This window comes from Dama dama, chromosome 11 (genome assembly GCF_033118175.1).
Source record: "Dama dama isolate Ldn47 chromosome 11, ASM3311817v1, whole genome shotgun sequence".
NCBI classification, from domain to species: Eukaryota; Metazoa; Chordata; class Mammalia; order Artiodactyla; family Cervidae; genus Dama; species Dama dama.
Genome location: NC_083691.1, coordinates 10,672,689 through 10,696,884, shown reverse-complemented (window position 1 = coordinate 10,696,884; position 24,196 = coordinate 10,672,689). Strand labels below are relative to the sequence as shown.

Here is a 24,196-nt window from a genome sequence, read left to right as displayed (position 1 = left end):
TCTACAACAGTTAATAAAGTATATTAATCTCTTCTCTCAGTTAATACCAAGGAAGCCATGCTCTTTGGTTTCTTCCTTAATTTTGCAAAAAAACACATATCACTATTGTCCTAAGTACAGCTGAAAATGATACTGTGGGGTATGGTCAACCCTCATAATTTTCTAAATTGTATCTCTACGTGAGGCAGGATCTTTATGTAAACGTCTCAGGAGACATCTCTAACACTGAGCACAGTTTACCAGTAGGAATCGACTTGTCAATTTTTCACCCTAACACATAAGCAAAGCACTTGGTTCATAATAACTGCTAACTACAACCATGTTTATCAAGATGAACTGAAGGCCCAATATAATAGCTATGTGTGGACATTTTTACTTTAAAATCAATATTAAGTTCCATGATGACTAAATCTATCTTCCTCCTGAGGAGCAGATGGGCTTCCTCTTACTAAACAAAACCATTTTATGAGCACTAGAGCATAGCTTGGGATCAAAAACATTCAGTACTGGATGTTGTGCTGCTATCATTTTCTTCAGTCAAGGCATCATGATTAAAATGTCCTCTTTCCTCTCCCCCTTTTATTCCTTTTGCCCTACAGTGGTAATGTTGGTCAATTTCTGGGGTGTAAGTATATGCATAATAGTAATCTTGGACAGCTGGAGTCAGCTGCTTTCACTGAGCTAACATCATATTATATGTTATCCAAAATACCGATTATTTTGTAAAAGCATCAATCAGTTTTATTCTAAATGGTATTTGGCATTTTGAGAATGTAAATAAGAAGTAACTTGTAGAAAGGAGATAAATATTAGCCATCTAACTTTTCAATTTCTGTTAACAAAGTTATATAAGCAACAAATTCTCAGGGAGTTCCCTGATGGCCTAGTAGTTAGGATTCCAGGCTTTCCCTGCCGTGGCCTGCTTTCAATCCCTGATTGGGGAACTAAGGTTCCCCAAGAAACAAAGGGTGACCATAAATAAATAAACAATAAATTCTCAAAATTTCTCAGTTTAATAACTGACAATGGCTGACAAAATGAGCAGTAAGAGAGTTCAATTTATCTTTACAATGACAGAAGATAATTCAAAATATAAAGTCTAAAACTAAATTGTTATGAGATTAATATTTTTTAATCTCTCAATATTTGCCTTGTGCTCAAAGAAAATTCATATTAATATCTCAAGAGTTCTATCTACCTCTTTCAAAGAGCTCCAAATCTCATCTTTAAAAGCTTTCAATCATACAAAATTTTATAGAAGTAGCTATTTTACTTTTAATGACTTCAGTTCCAGTATTCTCTGGAGGAAGTACACAGATTTACAGTACATCCATACAGTGTATTACAGTGCAGCTACAAAAACAACATTAATGAAATGAAAAAGCTGGTCACAATATTAAAAAACCAAGTATGACCACATTTTAGCTTGATGTGATGTATACATACACAGATATGTATACAAACACACACACATACATATGTATATAGAATAGGCTCTTAAACTGAGGGTGCAAAACATTCCTTTTCAGCAGGTTCTAAGGCCCCACCCCAAACGGTCTACAGTGGCACCCAGCAGTCTACAATTTTAACAAGCACCCCAGATAATTCCAATGAGGTAAACTGAAGACTACATTTTGAGGCACTGATCTAGAAAGACATACACCAAAAAGTTAAAAAGGGTTCTCTCAGACTACTATGTATAAAATAATAAGCTACAAGGATATACTATAAACACAGGCGATATAGCTAATATAACTTTAAAAGGAGTATAATCTATAAAAATATTGAATCACTGTGATGCACACCTGAAAGTAATATTATAAATCAACTATACACTTTAGTAAAAAAAGAAAAAATAGAATGGTTCTCTCTACGTAGTCAGATTTTCAACTGATTGAGGGAAAAAATGGAGTTAAAAATGAAAGTGGAGAAAGAGTATCTGTATTTTCTAATTTTACTATTAAAAGCACATGTATGACGTATGTGGCGTTTTTTCCCCAAAGAGGAAGTAAGACAATATTCAGAGTCAGAGAAACAGAAAATCTTACCATAAAATCCATACACCTGTGTTATCTGTCTACTCTCATGATTTCCTCGCAAAAGTGTAATACGATCAGGCCATTTAGCCTTTAGTGCAAGAAGGTAAGTGAAGGTCTCCAAACTATAGTAACCTCGGTCTACAAAATCACCCTGTAAAGTAAAAATTTACAGTTACAAACAATATAATAACAGCAATATTTAAAAAAAATTATACCAAAGTGCACAAACTCAAGAGACATGGTACAAAATAACAAAAATGAAGAGTCACACACTGAATTATTTGGAAATTGGGTTTTAACAAAAAATTGAAATGGAAGTAAATAAGCTATTCCTACTAAATGTGCTAGTCTTATGCTGCGGGAGGCTTACAGCAAGCTGCTGTGCAGTTCTCTCAAGGACTTTTCCTATAAAACCATCATTTTTTCAATTCTTTATTACCTACATTAATAAATGTTTGTTAAAAAAAAAAAAGGTGAATCAAAAAAAAAAAAAACATGTGAATCAAAAAACTTTAAATGAATTTCAAAAATCTTTTTAACTGTATCAAAAGAGCTGTCAATTTGAAAATAGTTCTTTTTTTTTAGAGCAAATATCATAACAGTGTTCTACACTCAGTTTTGTATTTAACAACTGCATATGAAGACATACTATCTACACTTCCCATTTATGTTTTACTTGGGCCAATATTAGACCATTGGAAAACAGCTAAAAGAATAAGAGAGTAACCCAGAAATTTTCAGAAGAAAGGAAAATAACAGGACTCAAAAAAAATTAAACAGTAACATTTTATTCCAAAAGGAAAGCAAGTATCTACCTTAATAGCAAATGTGTAAATGTGTACATTCTTCAATCCAGATTAATAACAGATGAAAATGAATGCTCAAAAAAAAAAAGATGACAAAATAACAGTAAATTGAAGATTTATGCTTTAAACCTGAGGTTCCAAGCTATTGTTTTTTTGTTTTTACCTAACCAAAAACTACAAAAAGGCTATAACCCAGTCCTACCTGCACAGCAGTTTACAAGAACAATTATTCTCAACGAAAGGACACAGCAAAATGTAGCAAAGTACTGAATCACCTTTTCACATATTTAAATAGTGACTGTCACATGGCAATGAAAGTATTACATAATCTACATGTAGTAAGATAGATCTCCTCCATTTAAAATAAGTAGTTGAAAAAATATAAAATGAAATAAGTAGTTGATATCACTGGTGTTTACATACCATAAATATGTAGTTTGTGTCAGGAACCTGACCTCCAGTTCTGAATAGTTCACAAAGGTCATAAAACTATAAAAGAAAGGCAATATATGCTGATTACAAATTCCTGTGAAGGAGTAAAATAATGAAACTGAGGCCAAACTGTGTAAAGAAGCGGTGAATTAAGACTTCAAATATGTACATTCATAAAAAGAAATAAAGTGCAAACTAAACTACCAAGCACACAGCTTCCAAGCCTTAAAAAATAAAGCACTAAAATGAAGCTTTCAGTTATCACTAAAGTCATTCCTACCTCATCAATGTCATGGCAAACCCCCTCAAATTTCTTTCATACATCTCCCCGTCTATCACTACAGAATCTGAAATCATGTATCAGTTACCTAACTGTCGATAAGCTAACCCAATCATTTTGTCCCACATTCTGCATCTATTTTAAAGAGACAAAAGTTAAGGAAGCAAGTCGATAAGAATTTCTTTCAAAGAATGAGTTTACATGACACTTCATAGTGTCCTACAGAGCAGATCAATCTACCTTCCTATACTCTGCTTTCAGAGATGTGTATCCTTAGGCTCTACAGCTGTGGAGAGTCTTCTCAATAATCAATATATTAAAAACAAAAAAAGTATATTTCATCATACTCTATTTGCCTGAAAATTTAACTGACAAAAATGTGTGCTTGATAACTTCAGTCAACTAGATTATCCTAATCCTACTTCCTAAGCAAAACATCACAGTTTTTCTGAAAAAGAATTTTGGATTAAGGTATTGACTATACTATACCAACTACTATTCATAATTTCCTTCACGTCTGTCGTTTACATATGAAAGTAAAATTTACGTAGTAATATTACTTCTCACTTCCCATCTCACATATATGTATGCATGTGTATATCACATATGTATAAACAATCACACACAATATAAGCAGTAAAAAATAAGTATATACATTTATACACACACTCGGTGTATATATGTGTATATGTAATACATACACACAGGTGTGTGTGTGTGTGTTACTTTAGCCTAGTAATTCCACTTCTGTGACTATATCCTTAAAGGGGGGGAAGAAAAGGTGTGTAACATAAAGAAAATGCATCATAGCACCATTTCTAATAAGAGAAGAAACAACCTTCATGACCAACATAGGGGAATATTAGTAAGACCCAGACCTCACGCAGTCATAAATAATGATTATAATGGAAACTATGTAGCAAAGTGCAACAGAACACAAAACTAAACCTATAACATAACTATACAATTTTACTATGTAAAATATTGAGTATATACACACAAGTCTGAAAGGAAACACTTAAAAAGTTTTATAAAATAGCTGTTTCTTTAAAAGTATTGTAGAAGAGTGAGTGTCCTTAGACTTTACTCCAGATGTCTGCAGCAACATGTTCTTGAATAGAAGCTTTGTAAATTTCCATTTAATTTATATATATTTAATGGATGACCAAAAATTCTGCTTTAGGGACCCATACCTACTCCATACTGAAAGTTTTTCCAAAATTCTTTAATATAATAAAGAGTTACTAAAGTGAGTCAGAAAGAGAAATATAAATATTGTATTCTAACACATATATATGGAATCTGGAAAACTGGTACTGAAGAATTTACTTAAACAGGGCAGCAATGGAGAAACAGACATAGAGAACAGACTTGTGGACTTGGGGAGAGGGGAGGAGAGGGTGAGATGTATGGAAAGAGTAACATGAAAACTCACATTACCAAATGTAAAACAGATAGCCAGTGGGAATCGGCTGTATGGCTAAGAAACTCAGACAGGGGCTCTGTATGAACCTAAAGGGGAGGATGGGGAGGGAGATGGGAGGGAGGTTCAAAAGGGAGGGATAGATGTATACCTATGGCTGATTCAGGCTGAGGTTTGACAGAAAACAACAGAATTCTGTAAAGCAATTATCTTTCAATAAAAAATTAAAAAATATATATACAATAAAGAGTTACTAAAAACATATGGAGACAAGTAACTGTCATACATTACTGGGAGCCCATCTCAGTATTTCACAAATAATTTCTACCGTCTATTGTATGTTTTTCACATCACACACTCTGTATAAGTTTTCTTATTTTAAAACAAAACGAATCCTGAGATGTGGATTTTACCCCATTATTAGAGGCAAGGAAACAGTTGGCCAGCTCAGTAGTTTGGTCCTCAAAGGCTTTTGTTTTTACACTATATGAATCAGTATTAACCATATTAGAATTTTAAAGTGATCATCGCTAATGTTTAAACGTCAGATATGCAGATGACACCACCCTTACGGCAGAAAGCGAAGAAGAACTAAAGAGCCTCTTGATGAAAGTGAAGAGGAGAGTGAAAAATTTGGCTTAAAACTCAACATTCAGAAAACTAAAATCATAGCATCCAGTCCCATCACTTCATGGCAAATAGATGGGGAAACAGTGGAAAGAGTGGCTGACTTTATTTTTCTGGGCTCCAAAATCACTGCTGATTATGATTGCAGCCATGAAATTAAAAGACACTTACTCCTGGGAAGGAAAGTCATGACCAACCTAGACAGCATATTAAAAAAGCAGACACATTACACTGCCAACAAAGGTCCATCTAGTCAAAGTTATGGTTTATCCAGTAGTCATGTATGGATGTGAGAGTTGGACTATAAAGAAAGCTGAGTGCAGAAGAATTGATGCGTTTGAACTGTGGTGTTAGAGAAGACTTTTGAGAGTCCCTTGGACTGCAAGGAGATCCAACCAGTCCATCCTAAAGGAGATCAGTCCTGAGTGTCCATTAGAAGGATTGATGTTGAAGCTGAAACTCCAACACTTTGGCCACCTGATGCGAAGAGCTGACTCATTTGAAAAGACCCTGATGCTGGGAAAGATTGAGGGCGGGAGGAGAAGGGGACGACAGAAGATGAGATGGTTGGATGGCATCACCGACTCAATGGACATGAGTTTGAGTAGACTCTGGGAGTTGGTGATGGACAGGGAGGCCTGGTGTGCTGCAGTCCATGGGGTCACAAAGAGTCAGACATGACTGAGCGACTGAACTGAGGTGAACTGAAATTCATTTTAAAAATCGGGGAGGGATGAATTAGGAGTTTGGGATTAACATATACATACTACTTTAAATGAAATAAACAGTAAGGACCTACTGTATAGCACAGAGAACTCAATATTCTGTAATAACCTATATGGAAAAAGAATGCATATATGTGTATGTATAACTGAATCACTTTGCTGTACATCTGAAACATAACATTGTAAATCAACAATACCCCAAAATAAAAAATTAAATTAAAGAAAATCAATAACTCACTAAGTAATAATATACACATATTTTTAATGAAAAATAAACTGTTTTCCAAAGTGAAACAAAACAAATTTATGAGAAGACTGGCACTGTTTTACATTTTTGGAAATCTCTTTAATGCCTGGCAAAAAAGAGCACAGCTTGGGTTTCATAGCCTACCTCTACAGCCAATCTGAATATTCAGTCCTGAATATTCATTGGAAGGACTGACGCTGAAGCTGAAACTCCAACACTTTGGCCACCTGATGCGAAGAACTGACTCATTTGAAAAGACCCTGATGCTGGAAAAAACTGAAGGTGGGAGGAGAAGGGGATGACAGAGGATGAGATGGTGGGATGGCATCACCAACTCAATGGACATGAGTTTGAGTAAACTCCGGGAGTTGGTGATGGACAAGGAGGTCTCGTGTGCTGCAGTCCATGGGGCTGCAAAGAGTCAGACACGACTGAGCGACTGAACTGAACTGAACTGAACAGCCAATCTGTTGGGATATGCTGTTTAAAGTATACAAAGAAAATCCAGTTTCATACAGGTATGTGTTACAAAAGGGAGCAGAATTTTAATAACCTTTAGAGATAATGGTGCATATTTTTCTTCTAAAACATCAAAACTGGACAACTGGTCTCTTCTCAAACTGTGTTAGATAGGTTGGTCTAACACTTTGAGTGGGTAATACACTCTGGTTATTTGAAAATGAAAAATAGTATTTCCTTATAATCATTAAAAAAGTATTTGTTAATATTATCACTCATCTCATCAGAAAAGTCTTTTGGGTACCAGAAGCTAGGAGCTTCATGGTGGTGAATTCAAATTTTCTAAAAGTCCAATTATTTTCTTGAAAACTCAAATTCTGGCATTAGCAACAAATACTATCAATTGTTCCTCTTAAAGTGACTGGCTCACTTCACTTACTTTTGCAAAATAGTTGCCAAATACTCATAGTTGGTCATTCATTCTCTCAAGTAAAAATAGCATTCCATTAAAAAGAAAAAAAAAAAGAGGCTATTTCAGATGGAGATACAAAACTGCAAAAGTAATCTTCTTTTGAGAAAACCATTTTTCTTTGACATGCAGTAGATGTGCTTTATGCATATTTCCTATTTCATCACAGGGGCTGTTCAAAAGATATATCTACTCAATGGTTAAGAGCTACTATTAATTAATATTACTAGTTCATCAAGGACATTCTTAAATGATACTGGCATTTTATTTTACTGTAAATGCACGCATGCTGGTGAAGAATACAAGGACAACCAGCATAGGCGTGGTGACACTCCCTTGATCAGGGAGGCACCAGCAGTTTTACCTTCAGTTGATTCTGTGCCATCTTACAGACCCTCAAAGGTCCACATATCTAAAGAACTGAAGAGCTAGCTGAAGTGGCTCTTAAACAGCTATTATGTACCCAGGCAGGACTTAAACCATGCTCTGTCTGACACTGAACTCTACAACCTCCTCACTAGACTATACTGTTTCAATGCTTCCTGGCACTGTATGCGTGCCAACACTTTCTATCAGCTTATTTATAGTCATAATCCAATCCTGCGATTCCAGAACTGGCCCAAGGGGAAGACAACTGTACAAGTCCCAAAAGACACATCTTATATTTGACTTTAGTCTACAGACATTTAGAAGCTTCTCAAGTCCTATGCTTTCGATGAGCAATTGTTTTAAAGGGTACAAGAGAAACACTGTTCAGTTTGGTGGCAGTCTTAACATGGACTGGGAGTTCCCTGGTGGCCTAGTGGTTAGGATTCTGAGCCTTCACTGATGGGGCCCAGGTTCAAATACCGGTCAGGGAAGTGACAGCAGGTGGGTGAGCAAACTGTGCAGGCAAAAATAATAATAATAATAATATGGGCTACTGGGCACTTATATGAGTTTCAAATCTCAGCTCTGTCCCTTACTAACTATGTGAATTTAGGCTAATTCCTCAATTTTTCAGTCTCAGTCCTTCTCCACAAAATGATCCAATTTCATGGAACCCTTAAACAAAGAAAAAACTGACATGGAATTTATGAGAAAGCACTTTATTAATCTCAAAACACAAGATAAATGAAAGCAAGAGTTGTACATTTGACTGAAGGTATATATATTACGGAAGTGTAAATTTATTAATTTTAGTAGTATGAAGTTGTCTCTAACTTCCTGACCTTTGATCCTGACTATAATTCATATACTGAAAAGTCCTTGGGGAATTTCCTGGTGGTCCAGTAGTTAGGACTCTGCACTTTCACAGCTGATGGAATCTGAGGGCACAGATTTAATCTCTGGTCTGGAACTAAGATCCCATGACCTACACAGTGCAGCCAAACACAGGTAACCCTTCAATTTTAATATTATAATCAAAGGAAAACACTGCTTGGTTTATTCCAACTTTTATAAATATGTTAAAGGCACTTCCTATATTAATATCCTTTATGTTAGCAAAATAGAAATGTTTATTATACTTTAGGAGAAAAGTTAACATGGAAACCAAAAAATACCCTCCTAATGGTTTACTTTAGAGAACTAGAATTTTAACAGATCAAATATGACATAATGGGGTTTCTATTTAGAAGCTGAAAACATGCAGATGTCATTTACTATAACATCAAACATTCAGAGAACAGACTGAAAAACCCAACTCAATCACAAATAATCTACACACCTTTCTGCTCCTTTAGGCAGTCATAGTTAAGGTCATGTTGGCATTCATAAATCCAATGTTGGTCACAATATATTATTATTATAATAATATACTATATTATGTCACAATATATTATATTAGCCCCAACTCCACTGCATGCATGGAGCAGGCTATGAGTGTTTTGCTCAGCTTTCATTACCCAGGAAAAAATAAAAAAAACTCCACAAATACACAGTTTCCTAATCAGGCTAAACACTGACAGTAAGAGTCTAAAAATGAGGTGTACCCCTCCTGTCAATGCTCTGAAACTCTTAAAAACAAACAAAATCCCAGCAGATGAAAAGGTGAACTGCCTTTCTCACTTCATTCTACCACAGAATTGCTGTGAAATCATGCACCAATAGTTTTTCTGAACAGTTATTCTCATTCCCACTAAGGAAATGATGAATTTTCAATAAAATAAGACATTAAGCGAACAGAATGAATACAACAGCAATGCGTAGAATGAATAGAAAATTAGGCCCAAAACCAAAGCATCTCCTATCAACCATAATAGCTATGAGCAGTCAGTCTGTAGTTATTTCCTATCTCCTCCTGTCCACAGAAAAATAATGCTTCACTCAGTTCACTTCCTAAATGTGATTTCAACAAAGTGCATGAATAATTTGACTACTGCTTTTATTCAGTTTAACAGTAACCAGGAATCATTAGTATCACACAGACTGAGGCATCCTAACCAACCACTAGCTGCTCCTTTTTTTTTTTTTTTTTTTAATATTTTACAGCACAAGTGGAAACACACATGGACTATGGACAGACAGTACAAAAGCTAAAACTCTCCTCATGAAATTTTACCTGTCCATGTATGTCTCCACACACTGTTACTGGTGTTGATACTGGCTGGACATTTGACTCTTCCAACAGGAGATCACAAACGTAGTCACATAGCCGCTGTAAGACAAGAAAATAAAATGCAACCTTTTATTACAACATTAAAGCTGAAGACCAAGTGCAAAAATGACAAGAACTAACATATGTAATAACTCAACATTAAGATCATGGCATCTGGTCCATCACTTCATGGCAAATAGATGGGGAAACAATGGAAACAGTGAGAGACTTTATTTTCCTGGGCTCCAAAATCACTGCAGATGGTGACTGCAGCCATGAAATTAAAAGACACTTGCTCCTTGGAAGAAAAGCTATGACAACCCTAGACAGCGTATTAAAAAGCAGAGACATTACTCTGCTGACAAAGGTCCGTATAGTCAAAGCTATGGTTTTTCCAGTAGTCATGTATGGATGTGAGAACTGGATCATAAAAAAGCTGAGCAGCAAAGAACTGATGCTTTTGAACTGCTGTGCGGAACAAGACTCTTGGGAGTTCCTTGGACTGCAAGGAGATCAAACCAGTCAATCCTAAAGGAAATCAATCCTGAATATTCACTGGAGGGACTGATGCTGAAGCTGAAGCTCCAACACTTTGGCCACCTGATGTAAAGGGCTGACTTATTTTAGAAAAGTCCCTGATGCTGGGAAAGATTGAAGGCAGGAGAAGGGGACAACAGAGGACAAAATGGTTGGATGGCATCACCAACTCAATGGACATGAGTTTGAGCAAGTTCCAGGAGATAGTGAAGGACAGGGAAGCCTGGCGTACTGTAGTCTATGGGATCACAAAGAATCAGACATGACTGAACAACTGAACAAAATGTATGTATTATTTCACAGAAAAGCAAACTACTCTATGATGACTCTGGGATTTGATCTGTCAGCTTTCACCTTCCTCTCACAATGCCTATTCCAAAATGCAAACTCCCTGGCTACACAGGTTCAGTTCAGTTCAGTTCAATTGCTCAGCTACACAGGTAACAGGTTCTAGAAGACAGACAGCTTTGCAAGGAACTGTCAACTGATATTTTTCACACACACACACAAAAAGTAAAAGTCAATCATTCTAAAAGGAAAAGGTCTTTATCTGCTAATTTTTTAAGTAAATTACAAACCATGCACTTAGCAAATATGATCCAGCAACTGCACTCTTGGCAATGAAAATTTATGATCACATAAAAAACTGTACGCGGAAGTCCACAGAAGTTTAATTCATGACAGCCAAAAACTGGAAATAAATCAGATGTCCTTCAACAGTGACTAGTTAAGTTACAGCACATTCACACAATGGAATACTATTCAGAAATAGAAGGAAACAAACTATTGACACATGACAATCTGGATAAATTTCAAGGGAATTATGCTCAGTTGGGGGGGAACCCTACCCCACAATGTTACATACTGTATGACTCCATTTATATAACATTCTTCAAATTAAAAAATTTACAGAAATAGAGACCAAACTGGTTGACTGCCAAGGGTCTAGGAGTTAGGAGCAACAGGAGGGAAATAGGTAAGGTTATAAAAAGGACAACATGTGGACTCCCTGGGGTGATGGAACTGTGTCTTAAATGTGGTATTGGATACATGAGACTATAAACATAATAAAACTGCAAAGAACTAAATACACAAATAAGTACAAGTAAAACTGGAGAACAAGATCCTGGGGTGTATCAATGTCAATATCTTGGTTGTGATATCTGTTCTACAAGATGTTACTACCAGGGAAAACTGGATAAAGGGAGACCTCCCTGGTGGTCCAAGGGCTGGGACTCTGAGCTCCCAATGCACGGTGCAGGTGCCCGGGTTCAATCCCTGGTCAGGGAACTGGATCTCACATGCTGCAACTAAGAGTTCACATGCCACAACTAAAAACCGCACAGCCAAATATATAAATAATTTAAAAAAAAACAAAAAACTGGAAACAGAGTACAAGGGATCTTTTGGTGTTATTTCTGAAAAATGCATATAAATCTATGATTATTTCAAAATAAAAAGGTTAACTAGAATTAACTATAAAATATAAATCTAAAATTAAAGAATCACTCTACTTTTCAAAAAGAACTCTAAATGTTTGCATTTTAAAAATATTTGTCCTCTGAAAGTACTCAAACCAAAAGATTTCACAGAAGGAAAACAATTCTCACAACAGTTCTCTGGAGAAGGAAGGGTACAGTCTGCTGTGTAAAGAGAACTGGAGGGGAAACCTCCTTCCATCTGAGACAAGTTATACTAGTCAGAGGCTGTATTAAAATTAAAATCTCATAAAATTAGATTTTAAGAAGGTCAGCCAAGAAAGGACAAATTAAACTACACAAGCATAATGAAATGATTCTAAACATTAATTATGGAATCTAAATGCCAAAACTTACTTAAATATAGCAGAGACACACTTTAACAGTTATAGCCACAATACTTTATACACAGGTAAGCACCAGAGAGCAGCCACAATGGAAGGAGGGAGGAGGAGTAAGAAAAGAGGCCCCCCAAAAGAAAATGAGGGGAAACCAAGCTGTTTAGAAATGTTCAAAATAAAGAGTCATTCTTATTCCTAGGATAAATTCTGACCTTCAAATAGCACCTCAAAGGAAAGATCTTCCTTTTGGCCTGGAGTCCTTCTGGCCCTAGAGTAGCGAGCTCTTTCTTGTGCTGAATTTCCTACAAACCTCACAGACTTCAATAAACAGTCCTTGGTCCTGACATAAAATCCATTCATTATTCATAACAGGAAAAGATACTGATGAAAAGTCCTTCAGTTTCATTTTACATTTGTTTAAAAAAAAAAAAACTCAGCTTTTTCCTCCCCATGTAGGGAAAATCTCAGTTCTTCCCTACTGCGTGAATCTGTCTTATATGTCTCCTTGACTAGTTACTCAGAACACTCATATTTCTGACACTTCTGGTCACCAAATGTATGGAGGTTTTTTCCTCCCTACAATATGCAATCTCTGTAACATCAGCTGGGTCCCCTACAATTTAACCCGACTCTGACACTATTTACTAGAGATAGTGTCAGATCTCTCAGGTTAAGAGCTCAGTCCCACAAGACTGCCCCCCTCACTCCCCCACCAACATACACACACATTTCAGACACCAGCTGCAAGCCCAGGTTATATCAACTGCACTTTTAACCAATCAGCTATAGATCAGAGGTTCCAAAGACCTCTTCCGTGAGTTTGAATATTTGCTAGAGCAGCTCGCAGAACTCAGGGAAGCACCTGCATTCATCAGCTTATTAAAGGACGTGATAAAAGGATACAAATGAGCATCTAGATGGAAGAGATGTGTAGGGCAAGGTATAGGGAAAAGATGAAAACAACCGATCTTTTTACTATCACCATAGTTTTGCCTTCACTAGAATGTCATGTAGTTGGAATCGTACCTATGTTGCCTTTTCAGGTTGGCATCTTTCACAGAGTAATATGCAATTAAGCTTCCTTCCTGTCTTTTCATGGCTTGATCATTTCTTCTTAGAGCTGATTAACATTCCATTGTCTCAACGTACCAGTGTAACCATTCATCTACTGAATGATACCTTGGTTGTTATCAAATTTGGGCAATTATGAATAATTATGGGCAATTATGAATGTGTATTATGAATAAACATCTGTGTATAGGTTTTGTGGTGGACATGTTCAGTCCATTTGGATAAACACCAAGGAGCAAGACTGCTACAACATATGGTAATGGTGTTGAGCCTGGTAAAGTGAAAGTAAAACTCACTCAGTTGCGTCTGACTCTTTGCGACCCCATGGACTTTTCCATGGAATTCTCCAGGCCAGAATACTGGAGTGGGTAGCCTTTCCCTTCTCTAGGGAATCTTCCCAACCCAGGAGTTGAACTCAGGCCTCCTGCATTGCAGGTGGATTCTTTCCCAGCTGAGCTACCAGCAAAGCCCAAGAATACAGGAGTGGGTAGCCTATCCCTTCTCCAGCAGATCTTCCCAACTCAGGTAGCAAACAGGGGTCTCCTGCATTGCAGGCAGATTCTTTACCAACTGAGCTATCAGGGAAGCCCAACTGAAAAAGATCTTCCAGAGTGGCTCCTCAAGTCTGCATCCCCATCAACAACGAGTGACAGCTTCTGCTTCTGCCAGTGCGGTCAGCGTCACAAGTGTGAAGGAGCGTGACCCTGGTATTTTAATCTGCATTTCCCTAATGACATATGATATTGAGCTATTGAGCACCTTTTCATATGCTTATCTGTCTTCTATATGTTTTCTTTGGTGAGGTACCTGTTCAGGTCTTTGGCCCATTTTTAATAAGGTTTAATAGGGCTGTTTGTTTTTGTACTGTTGAATTTATCAAGTAAATCTTTCACAAATATATTCTCCCAGTTTGTGGTTCACCTTCTCAATCTCTTGACAGTGTCTTTTGCAAACCAAAGTTTTAATTTTAGAAAGCCCAGTGCTTCTCAATTATGTTTTCGTAAGTAGAATGTTTTGATTTGTTTGGGTTTGGTTTGAGTGATGAGGAACCAGGAATCTGAGGGGTCTTTTTAACAACTTCATTGAGATACAAATCACATATCATAAAATTTGCCCCTTTACCGTGTAAAATTCAATGGTTTTTAGCATATTCGCTGTTGAGCAACCATCATCATAATCAATTTTAAACATTTTGATCACCCCAAAAAGATCACTAATGTACTCATTAGCATGCATCTCCCAATTCCCATAACCTCACCCCACAGCCGTAGACAATAATTCATCTGCTGTGTCTTTGGATTTGTTCATTCTGGACATCTGGAAATGGGGCCTTTTGTGACTGGCTTCTTTCACTTAATATATGTTTTTAAAGTTCAGCCACATTGTAACATGCATTATTTCTTTATTCTTTTTTTACAGCTGAATAATATTCCGTTGTATGTGTTTATCACATTTTGCTTATCTATCCACCAGTTGCTGGACATGTGGGTTGTTGCCACCATTTGGCTGTAAGAGCTTGATTTTGACACAATAAGTCTGTGATGCCCGTCAGACTTCAAGGTGCCTGAGACATGCTTTATACAGCTGATCAAATGAGTCCTGTTTTCAAGGGAAAGTATCCAAACTACAGAGACCAGTCTGGAGACTGTCAGAAAATATACAGTCCAAGTCATGAGACTAGAAGAGACAACTAACGTGGCTGCTTATAAACAGAGAAAAGGGTAAGTTCAAAAAAACATGAGTCCTAATACTTCTCACAGAAGTTGGGGGGCGGGGGAGGGGGAACCAGCAAAAGAGACTGCTTGATGAAGTACAAAGGAAACCATGCGAGTGTGGTATTATGGAATTCCTATGAGGAAAACATTTCAAAAGAGGAGTGATCAACCATGTTCAACGCTGATAGAAGGTCAAATTTTGGAGAAACAGAGTAGGGCCGAGAGGGAAAACTCCTTTATTCCTAAATCAACACGTACCAATCGGAGAACATCATACACAAGTAATACCAGGGCACAGTTCAGAGGTTAAGGGCACAGTCTTTGAAGTCAAAGAGATCACAGAACAAATATCAGCTCTACTCGTATTACTTATTACTTGGTTTACTGTCTGTTACTTAGCTGTGTAACCCTGCTAAGTTACTTGATCTCTCTGTGCCTCAGTTTCCTCGTCCACAACAGAAATACCAACCTGGGGATATTCTAAGGATTAAATAAGGCAGTGCATGCAAAAAACACTATGGAGCTTTACATACAGAGAGTCATATACAAAATCTACAATAACAACAACAAAAAAATCTATGACATAAAAGCATACTCTGAATTATAAAATATGAGTTAGAAGAATATGTATCAAACCCAAAACAGCAGTTGCTGGAGATGTCAAACAAAAGGAATTCCACCTTCATCTTTATTTATTTCACTTTTTAAAAAAGCCCGAAAGGGACTTTCCTGGTGGTCCAGTGGCTAAGACTCCGTGCTCCCAGTGTGGTGGACCCAGGTTTGATCCCTGGTCAGAGAACTAGATCCCACATGCCGCAACTAGGAGTCTGCACGCCACAACTAAAGAAGACCCAGCGTGCTGCAACTAAGACCTGGCACAGCTAAATAAATAAAATAAATATTTTTTTAAAAAAGGATAAAAAAAATTTAAAAAGTGTGAAAAAATTTTATTCTTGGTGGAAGGAAACAGGTATATTGTAGGTTATTCTTCATAGTTTCCTGTGGATTCTGCATTTCTTTTGCAAAAAACTTAATGTTATTTTGAAACTAGAAAACAGCCTTAATTGAAAAACTGCATAATAACATATATGCTACCTCTTTTATTAAAGCAAAATATATATAGTACACACACACATAAAAACACACACTTGCTTATATTTACTTGCCACACCTAAACTGTTGTTTCTGAAAGGCTCCGTAAGAACCCTAACACTGTATCCAAAACAAGGACGGGGCTGGGTGACTGGGTGGCAGGAGGCAAGAACGGGGGGAAGCTGTGACTTTTAGAGTCTTTCACACTGTTTAAGTCTGGAGCCATATGAATGTATTATCCATACAAAAAGATTGTTAAAAATATGTTATCAGGAAGAACAATCTTTTCAACAGAGGGTGCTAAGTCAACTGGATTTCCACAAAAGAATGAAGCTGGACTGCTACCTCACATCATACACAAAAATTAACTCAAAATGGATCAATGATCTAAATATAAATGCTAAAAACTATTAAACTCTTAGAAAAAAACATAGGGATAAATCTTTATGATCCTGGATTTAAGCATGAGCAATAAAAGAAAAAATAAACTTCATCAAAATAAAAAAATTTTGTGCATCAAAGGACATTATCAAGAGAGTTAAAAGATAACCTGTAGAATAGGAGAAAATATTTGGAAATCATTTATCTGATAGAAGTTTAATATCCAGAATATACAAAGAACTCCTACAACTCAACAACAAAAAGACATCCTAACTTAAAAAACAGGAAGCAACTTTCCTGGTGGTCCAGTGGAAAAGACTGTGCTCCCAATGCAAGAGGCTCAGGTTCCATCCCTGGTCAGGGAAGTAGATACCACATGCCACAACGAAAGATCCAGCATGCTGCAGTGAAGATCAAGGATCTTGTGTGCCACAACTAAGACCCAGGGACAGCCAAGTAAATAAATAGATTTTTTAAATGGCCAAAGAACTTGGATATACTTCCAAAGAAGAAATACAAATGGCCAATAGCCACATGGATAGTCAATATCACTAGTCATAAGGAAAATAAATATAAATCAAAACCAAAATGAGGGGCCTTCCCTGGTGGTCCAGTAGCTAAGACTCTGCACTCCCAATGCAGGGGGCCTGGGTTCAATTCCTGGTCAAGGAACTAGACCCCACATGCTGCAACTAAGACCCAATGCAGTCAAATAAACAAAAATAAATAAAACTTTTTTTAAAAATGGGATACCACTTTACACATAAAGACAAAAAATAACAAGTGTTGGCAAAGATGTGAAGAAACTGGAACCCTTACACATTGCTGGTAGGAATATAAAATGGTACAACCACTTTGGAAAAGTGTTTGGCAGTTCCTCAAACACTCAACACAGAATTACCATGTGACCCAGCAATTCCACTCTGGGTACACACCCAAAAGAACCGAAAGCAGGAACTCGAACAGACACTTATACATCAATGTTCACTGCAGCATTATTCACCATAATCAAAAGGGGGAAACAACTCAAGTCTATCAACAGATGAATGGATTAAGAAAATGTGGTATATCCATAAAATGAAACATCATTCAGCCACAGAAAGAAATAAAGTATAGATACATGTTACCATATAGATGAACCTTGAAAATATGCTAAATAAGCCAGTCACAAAAGGCCACATAATATATGATTCAATTTACCTGAAATGTCTAGAAAAGGTAAATTCATCAGAGGGGAGGGAAGTGAAGGAAGAGAGGAAGGGAAAGAACATGGGTGTACCTATGGCTGATTCTTGTTGACCTATGACAGAAAACCACACAATTCTGTAAAGCAATTATCCTTCGATTAAACAAAAAAAGTGGCAAAAATATATACATATATAAATAAACTTTAAAAACAAACAAAAAAGATATAGAATAGATAAGTGGCTGCTTACGGCTGAGGTTTGAGGTAAGGAGAAATGGGGAATTTCTATCAATGGGTATAGTTTCTCTGTGGGGTGATAACAATGTTCTAACATTGATTATGGCAATGGTTGCACAACTCTGTAAATATACTAAAACCCATTAGGAAAAAAACCCCACTGAGTTATATACTTTAAAATTTTTATGTAAATTATGTCTCATAAAGCTATTATTTTTAATTAGCAATATATACTACCTATTTAAAAATAATAATTACCACCTTGCTCTTAACCACTCAAATCTACTTCTTGTGGACAGAGGTAGCTGTCCTTCAAGTCTCAAAAGATCAATGTTGTACAGCAACCTATTTCTATTTTAATCCAGTAGACTTGTGATGTATAATTTCTCATTACTGGTAATTAGCTCCCAAAGTTTACATTCTGCATTTTTTAAACCCTAACTCCCTTCCGCCGAGCTTAAGGATGGTTCCAAAGAACAAGTACGCCACGCCTGGCCTGTACTTTTACAACCTTTCCTTACAGCCTCCCTTCTCGGCCAGTCAGGATAAAGAGCACTACTTCTTCTAAGTCAGCCTAGTAGAGAAGCAATTTATACTTTTAAATGTAGTTTCTGAAACTATACATTTTTTAAACTTATTTTTTAATTAAAGGACAACTGCTTTACAGAATTTTGTTTTCTGTCGAACCTCAACATGAATCAGAGGAGACATCAGTACACATACACCCTCCCTTCTGAACCGCCCCCACCTCCCGCCCCGCCCCGCCCCTCCCGGTGGCTCCAGAGCCCCTGCTTGCATTTCCTGAGCCAGACAGCAAATTCCCATGGCGTCTATTTTACATGTGGTCATGGGAGTCTCCATGTTACTCTCTCCTTACATCTCCCCCTCTCCTCCCCTCTCCCCATCTCCATAAGTCTATACTCTATGTCTGTTTCTCCACTGCTGCCCTGCAAATAAATTCTTCAGTACCATTCTTCTAGATTCCGTATATATGCATGAGTATACAATATTTATATTTCTCTTTCTGGCTTCCTTCACTCTGTATAATAGGCTCTAGGTTTATCCACCTGACTCAATGTGTTCCTTTTTATGGTTAAGTAATATTCCATTGTGTATATGTACCACAACTTACTTTATCCATTCATCTGTCGATGGACATCTAGGTTGTTTTCATGTTCTAGCTATCATAAATGGTGCTGCAATGAACAATGGGATACATGCGTCTTTATCAATTTTGGTTTCCTCAGGGTATGTGCCTAGGAGTGGGATTGCTGGGTCATATGGTGCTTTCCAGAAGCGAAGGTCAAAGCCCACACATAATATAGCTTTTGTTGTTGTTGTTTCGTTGCTAAGTTGTGTCCCACTTTTCATGACCCCATGGACTCTAGCCTACCAGGTTCCTCTGTCCATGGAATTTCCCAGACAAGAATACTGGAGCAAGTTGCCATTTCCTTCTCCAAGGGATCTTCCTGACCCAGGGATCGAACCCATGTCTCCTGCATTGGCAGGCGGGTTCTACACCACTGAGCCACCTGAGAACCCATACATCCCTTTAAAGGGCAGATATTAAGATGCTACCCAAACAAACCAACCTACTTATAAACTCCGTGAATTAAGCCAGACTGTCCTCTAGAGAGGCCTGTCCTCACCCTACGTTACACTGCTTCCTTCCTCAATTGCTTTTTCCCAAATTGTACTTTAATGTCATGCCATCAACCTATATGCAGTAAAGGACCAGGAAACAGCCCCTACTGAGGCTGTCATTGTGTGGACTATAAACAAGGTGCACAGAGTGTTGTGATTAAATAGCTGCCTTCAAGGAGGACTGGGGAGGAATGTCCCGTTGCTGCCTCTATCAGGAATAGATGCGATTTCCCTGAGAAGATTACTTTTTATCATCTTACAGACTCTGTAAATTTTTTTAATTGATCAGTTTCCATCTTTCTGTAGGGTCCTAGAAAGTTTAAGGCCTAATCTCAAAGAAGTTACTTGGTCATCATAGCTTTTATTTAACATGTACTTTTCTTACTTTTACAACTGGCCCCATCTTGGTTTCCTATTTCTTTTCTCTGTCTCATTCTTCTTACTTATTCTAAAAATAACTTATCTTGCTATATTGAATGCTTCTTTGTAAAGCACTCTGTACCTTTTTTAGAACAAAGTGAGTTCTCATCTAACATTCTGAAACTAATCACAGCACAGGTTCATGAGGGACTCCACAGCTCCCATTCTCAATGTGCCAGAATTTGCACCCAAATATGACTGGCTCTCCTGACCCACAGTGCCTCCTGAACTGCAAGTCACCTCTGGTGACCGGCCCATACCCACCAGCGCTGATCTGAGAGTAACAGCAAACCATAAGCTAAAGAGCATCACCATGAAGCCCTGCCAATCTTAAAAGTCAGTGAGTGTCCAGGGAACCGTGTAAACAACTTAGGCAGCATCTTCAACCTGAGGCCAGGCACGCTAACTTGAGTAAAGCAACAGCTGTCTCCTATAACTGCCACTTCTGCATCCCAACTGGGGATTTAGGGCACTGAGCCTCTAAGCCAAAGCCATGCCTCTCATCTCTCCAGTTCAGCAGCAGCTTACAAATTCATGTCAAGCACACATAAAAACAAGTAGTCTGTGAAATCTCAGTACAAATTCTACATATGTCAGTCAACGACACACACAGTGGCCTCACAGAGCCCAGCCCTGCCATGGACAAGCTCCTCCAAAGTCCTTCACAGATCTGTTTTGCTGCTTGGTTTGTAGGAAGCCTGGTTTCTCTTTTACTGCCCCAAACAGTCACTGAGGCAAGATTCTTAATCTTACCCCAAATTTAGGGCAAACTATCCATTTCTCCCCACGATGACTAATTAATTTCTAATCCCTGAAAAAGTAGAGGTTGGGACTTCCCTGGGAGTCCAGTGGCTGGGACTCTGCACTTCCACTGCGGGGGGCATGGGCTCCATCCCTGCTCAGGAAAGTCTCCTGTAACGCAAGGTACGGCCAAAAAATAATAATAAGTAGAGGTTTATGGGCCCATTCTTAGGAGACCTTTTCTCCGTCCTCTACCTTTTCCTCAAGATGCCTGTTTACAGATCCATTCCATTCTCTGCTCTGTCTCCCTGTTCCCTCTTGTTCCCTCAAATATACTAGGTTTTAAATTTTTGTAATTCTTTGTTTAGCTGATCTTGTTATATAAAACACACTATTTCCTTTATTTACTTTTACATACTGGGATTTATAAAATTTCTTAAGAAATAAAAATCTAAGACTATATTTTACACAGCCTTTGAATAGAGTCTCTACTAGAATACAAATCACTGGGAATGAAGAGTGGGAATCCAAGATGATAATGACATCCACACTCTTACAATCCATAAGGAAATATCTGTATCTTCAGTAAATATCAGAGTTTCTCAACCATGGCACTACTGGTAATTCTTTGTTGTGGGGGTCTGCTGTCCTGCCAGGCTGTGTAGGGCCACCCAGGACAGATGGGCCATGGTGGAGAGTTCTGACAAAATGTGGTCCACTGGAGAAGGGAATGGTAAACTACTTCAGTATTCTTGCCTTGAGAACCTCATGAACAGTATGAGAAGGCAAAAAGATATGACACTGAAACATGAACTCCCCAGCTTAGGAGATGCCAAATATGCTACTGGAGAAGAGTGGAGAAGTAACCCCAGAAAGAATAAAGAGATAGAGCCAAAGCAAAAACACCACCCCGATGTGTATTGAAATGTGATGGAAATAAAGTCCAATGCTGTAAAGAGCAACACTGCATAGGAACCTGGAATGTTAGGTCCATGAATCAAGGTAAATTGGAAGTGGTCAAACAGAGGATGGCAAGAATGAACATCAACATTTTAGGAATCAGTGAACTGAAATGAACCAGAATGGGTGAATTTAATTCAGATGACCATTATATCTACTACTGTGGGCAAGAATCCCTTAGAAGAAATGCAGCAGACCTCACAGTCAACAAGAGTAAAAATGCAGAGCTTGGGTGCAATCTCAAAAATGACAAAATGATCTCTGTTCATTTCCAAGGCAAATCATTCAATATCACAGTAATCCAAGTCTATGCCCCAACTAATAATGCCAAAAGCTGAAGTTGAATAGTTCTATGAAGACCTACAAGACCTTCTAGAACTAACATCAAAAAAAGATGTGCTCTTCATTACAGGGGATTGGAATGCAAAAGTAGGAAGTCAACAGACACTGGGAGTAACAGGCAAGTTTATCCTTTGACTACAAAATGAAGCAGGACAAAGGCTAACAGAGTTTTGCCAAGAGAAAGCACTGGTCACACCCTCTTCCAACAATACAAGAGACTACTCTACACAAGGACATTCCCAGATGGTCAATACCAAAATCAGACTGATTAAATTCTTTCAACTGAAGATGGAGAAGCTCTATACAGCCAGCAAAAACAAGACCAGGAGCAGACTGTGGCTCAGATCATGAACTCCTTACTGCCAAATTGAGGCTTAAATTGAAGAAAATAGGGAAAACCACTAGACCATTCGGGTATGACCTAAATCAAACCCCTTACGAATATACAGTGGAAGTGACAAATAGATTCAAGGAATTAGATCTGATAAAGTGCCTGAAGAACTATGGACGGAGGTTCATGACATTGTACAGGAGGCTGTGATCAAAACCATCCCCAAGAAAAAGAAATGAGAAAAGGTAAAATGGTTGTCTGAGGAGGCCTTACAAATAGCTGAGAAAAGAAGAGAAGCGAAAGGCAAAGGAGAAAAGGAAAGATAAACCCATCTGAATGCAGAGTTCCAAAGAATATCAAGGAGAGATAAGAAAGCCTCCCTCAAAAATAAATAAATAAATAAAGCCTTCCTCAGTGATCAATGCAAAGAACACAGGAAAACAATAGAATGGGAGACTACAGATCTCTTCAAGAAAATCAGATACCAAGGGAACATTTCATGCAAAGATGGGCACAGTAAAGGACAGAAACAATATGGACCTAACAGAAGCACAAGATATTAAGAAGAGATGGCAAGAATACACAGAAGAACTATATAAAAATGATCTTAATGACCCAGATAACCATGATTGTGTGATCACTCACCTAGAGCCGGACATCCTGGAGTGTGAAGTCAAGAGGGCCTCAGGAAGCATCACTATGAACAAAGCTAGTGGAGGTGATGGAATTCCAGTTGAGCTATTTCAAATCCTAAAAGATGATGCTGTGAAAGTGCTGCACTCAGTACATCAGCAAATTTGGAAAACTCAGCAGTGGCCACAGGACTGGAAAAGGTCAGTTTTCATTCCAATCCCAAAGAAAGGCAATGCCAAAGAATGTTCAAACAACCGCACAATTGCACTCATTTCACACGCTAACAAAGTAATGCTCAAAATTCTCCAAGCTAGGCTTCAACAGTACATGAACCGAGAACTTCCAGATTTTCAAGCTGGATTTAGAAAAGGCAAAGGAACTAACGATCAAATTGCCAACATCCATTGGATCATCAAAAGAGCAAGAGAATTCCAGAAAAATATCTACTTCCTGCTTCATTGACTATGCCAAAGCCTTTGACTGTGTGGATCACAACAAACTGTGGAAAATTCTGAAAGAGATGGGAATACCAGACCACCTGACCTGCTTCCTGAGAAATCTGTATGCAGGAAGCAATAGTTAGAAATATTGCTTAGAAGCAATAGTTAGAACCGGACATGGAACAACAGACTGGTTCCAAATTGGGAAAGGAGTATATCAAGGCTGTATACTGTCACTGCTTATTCAACTTATATGCAGAATACATCATGTGAAATGCCGGGCTGGATGAAGTATAAGCTAGAATCAAGGCTGCCAGGAGAAATATCAATAACCTCAGATATGCAGATGACACCACCCTTATGGCAGAAAGCAAAGAGGAACTGAAGAGCCTCTTGAAGAAAGTGAAAGAGGAGAGTGAAAAAGTTGGCTTAAAACTCAACATTCAAAAAACGAAGATCATGGCATCCAGTCCCATCACTTCATGGCAAATAGATGGGGAAACAATGGAAACAGTGACAGACTTATTTCTCGGGCTCCAAAATCACTGCAGATAGTGACTGC

The 24,196-nt window shown here is 37.8% G+C and overlaps 1 protein-coding gene across 1 annotated transcript in view; it reads right to left on the bottom strand.

Annotated features, from left to right (window-relative positions):
• Window positions 1-24,196, bottom strand: part of PPP6C (protein phosphatase 6 catalytic subunit) — a 38,209-nt gene that overhangs the window by 5,821 nt on the left and 8,192 nt on the right. The window contains exons 2-4 of the mRNA XM_061154668.1: window positions 10,050-10,145; window positions 3,269-3,334; window positions 2,049-2,190 (exon numbers count right to left, since the gene is read on the bottom strand). Coding sequence (XP_061010651.1) covers window positions 2,049-2,190; window positions 3,269-3,334; window positions 10,050-10,145 — 304 coding nt within the window. The remainder of the gene's footprint in view (window positions 1-2,048; window positions 2,191-3,268; window positions 3,335-10,049; window positions 10,146-24,196) is intronic.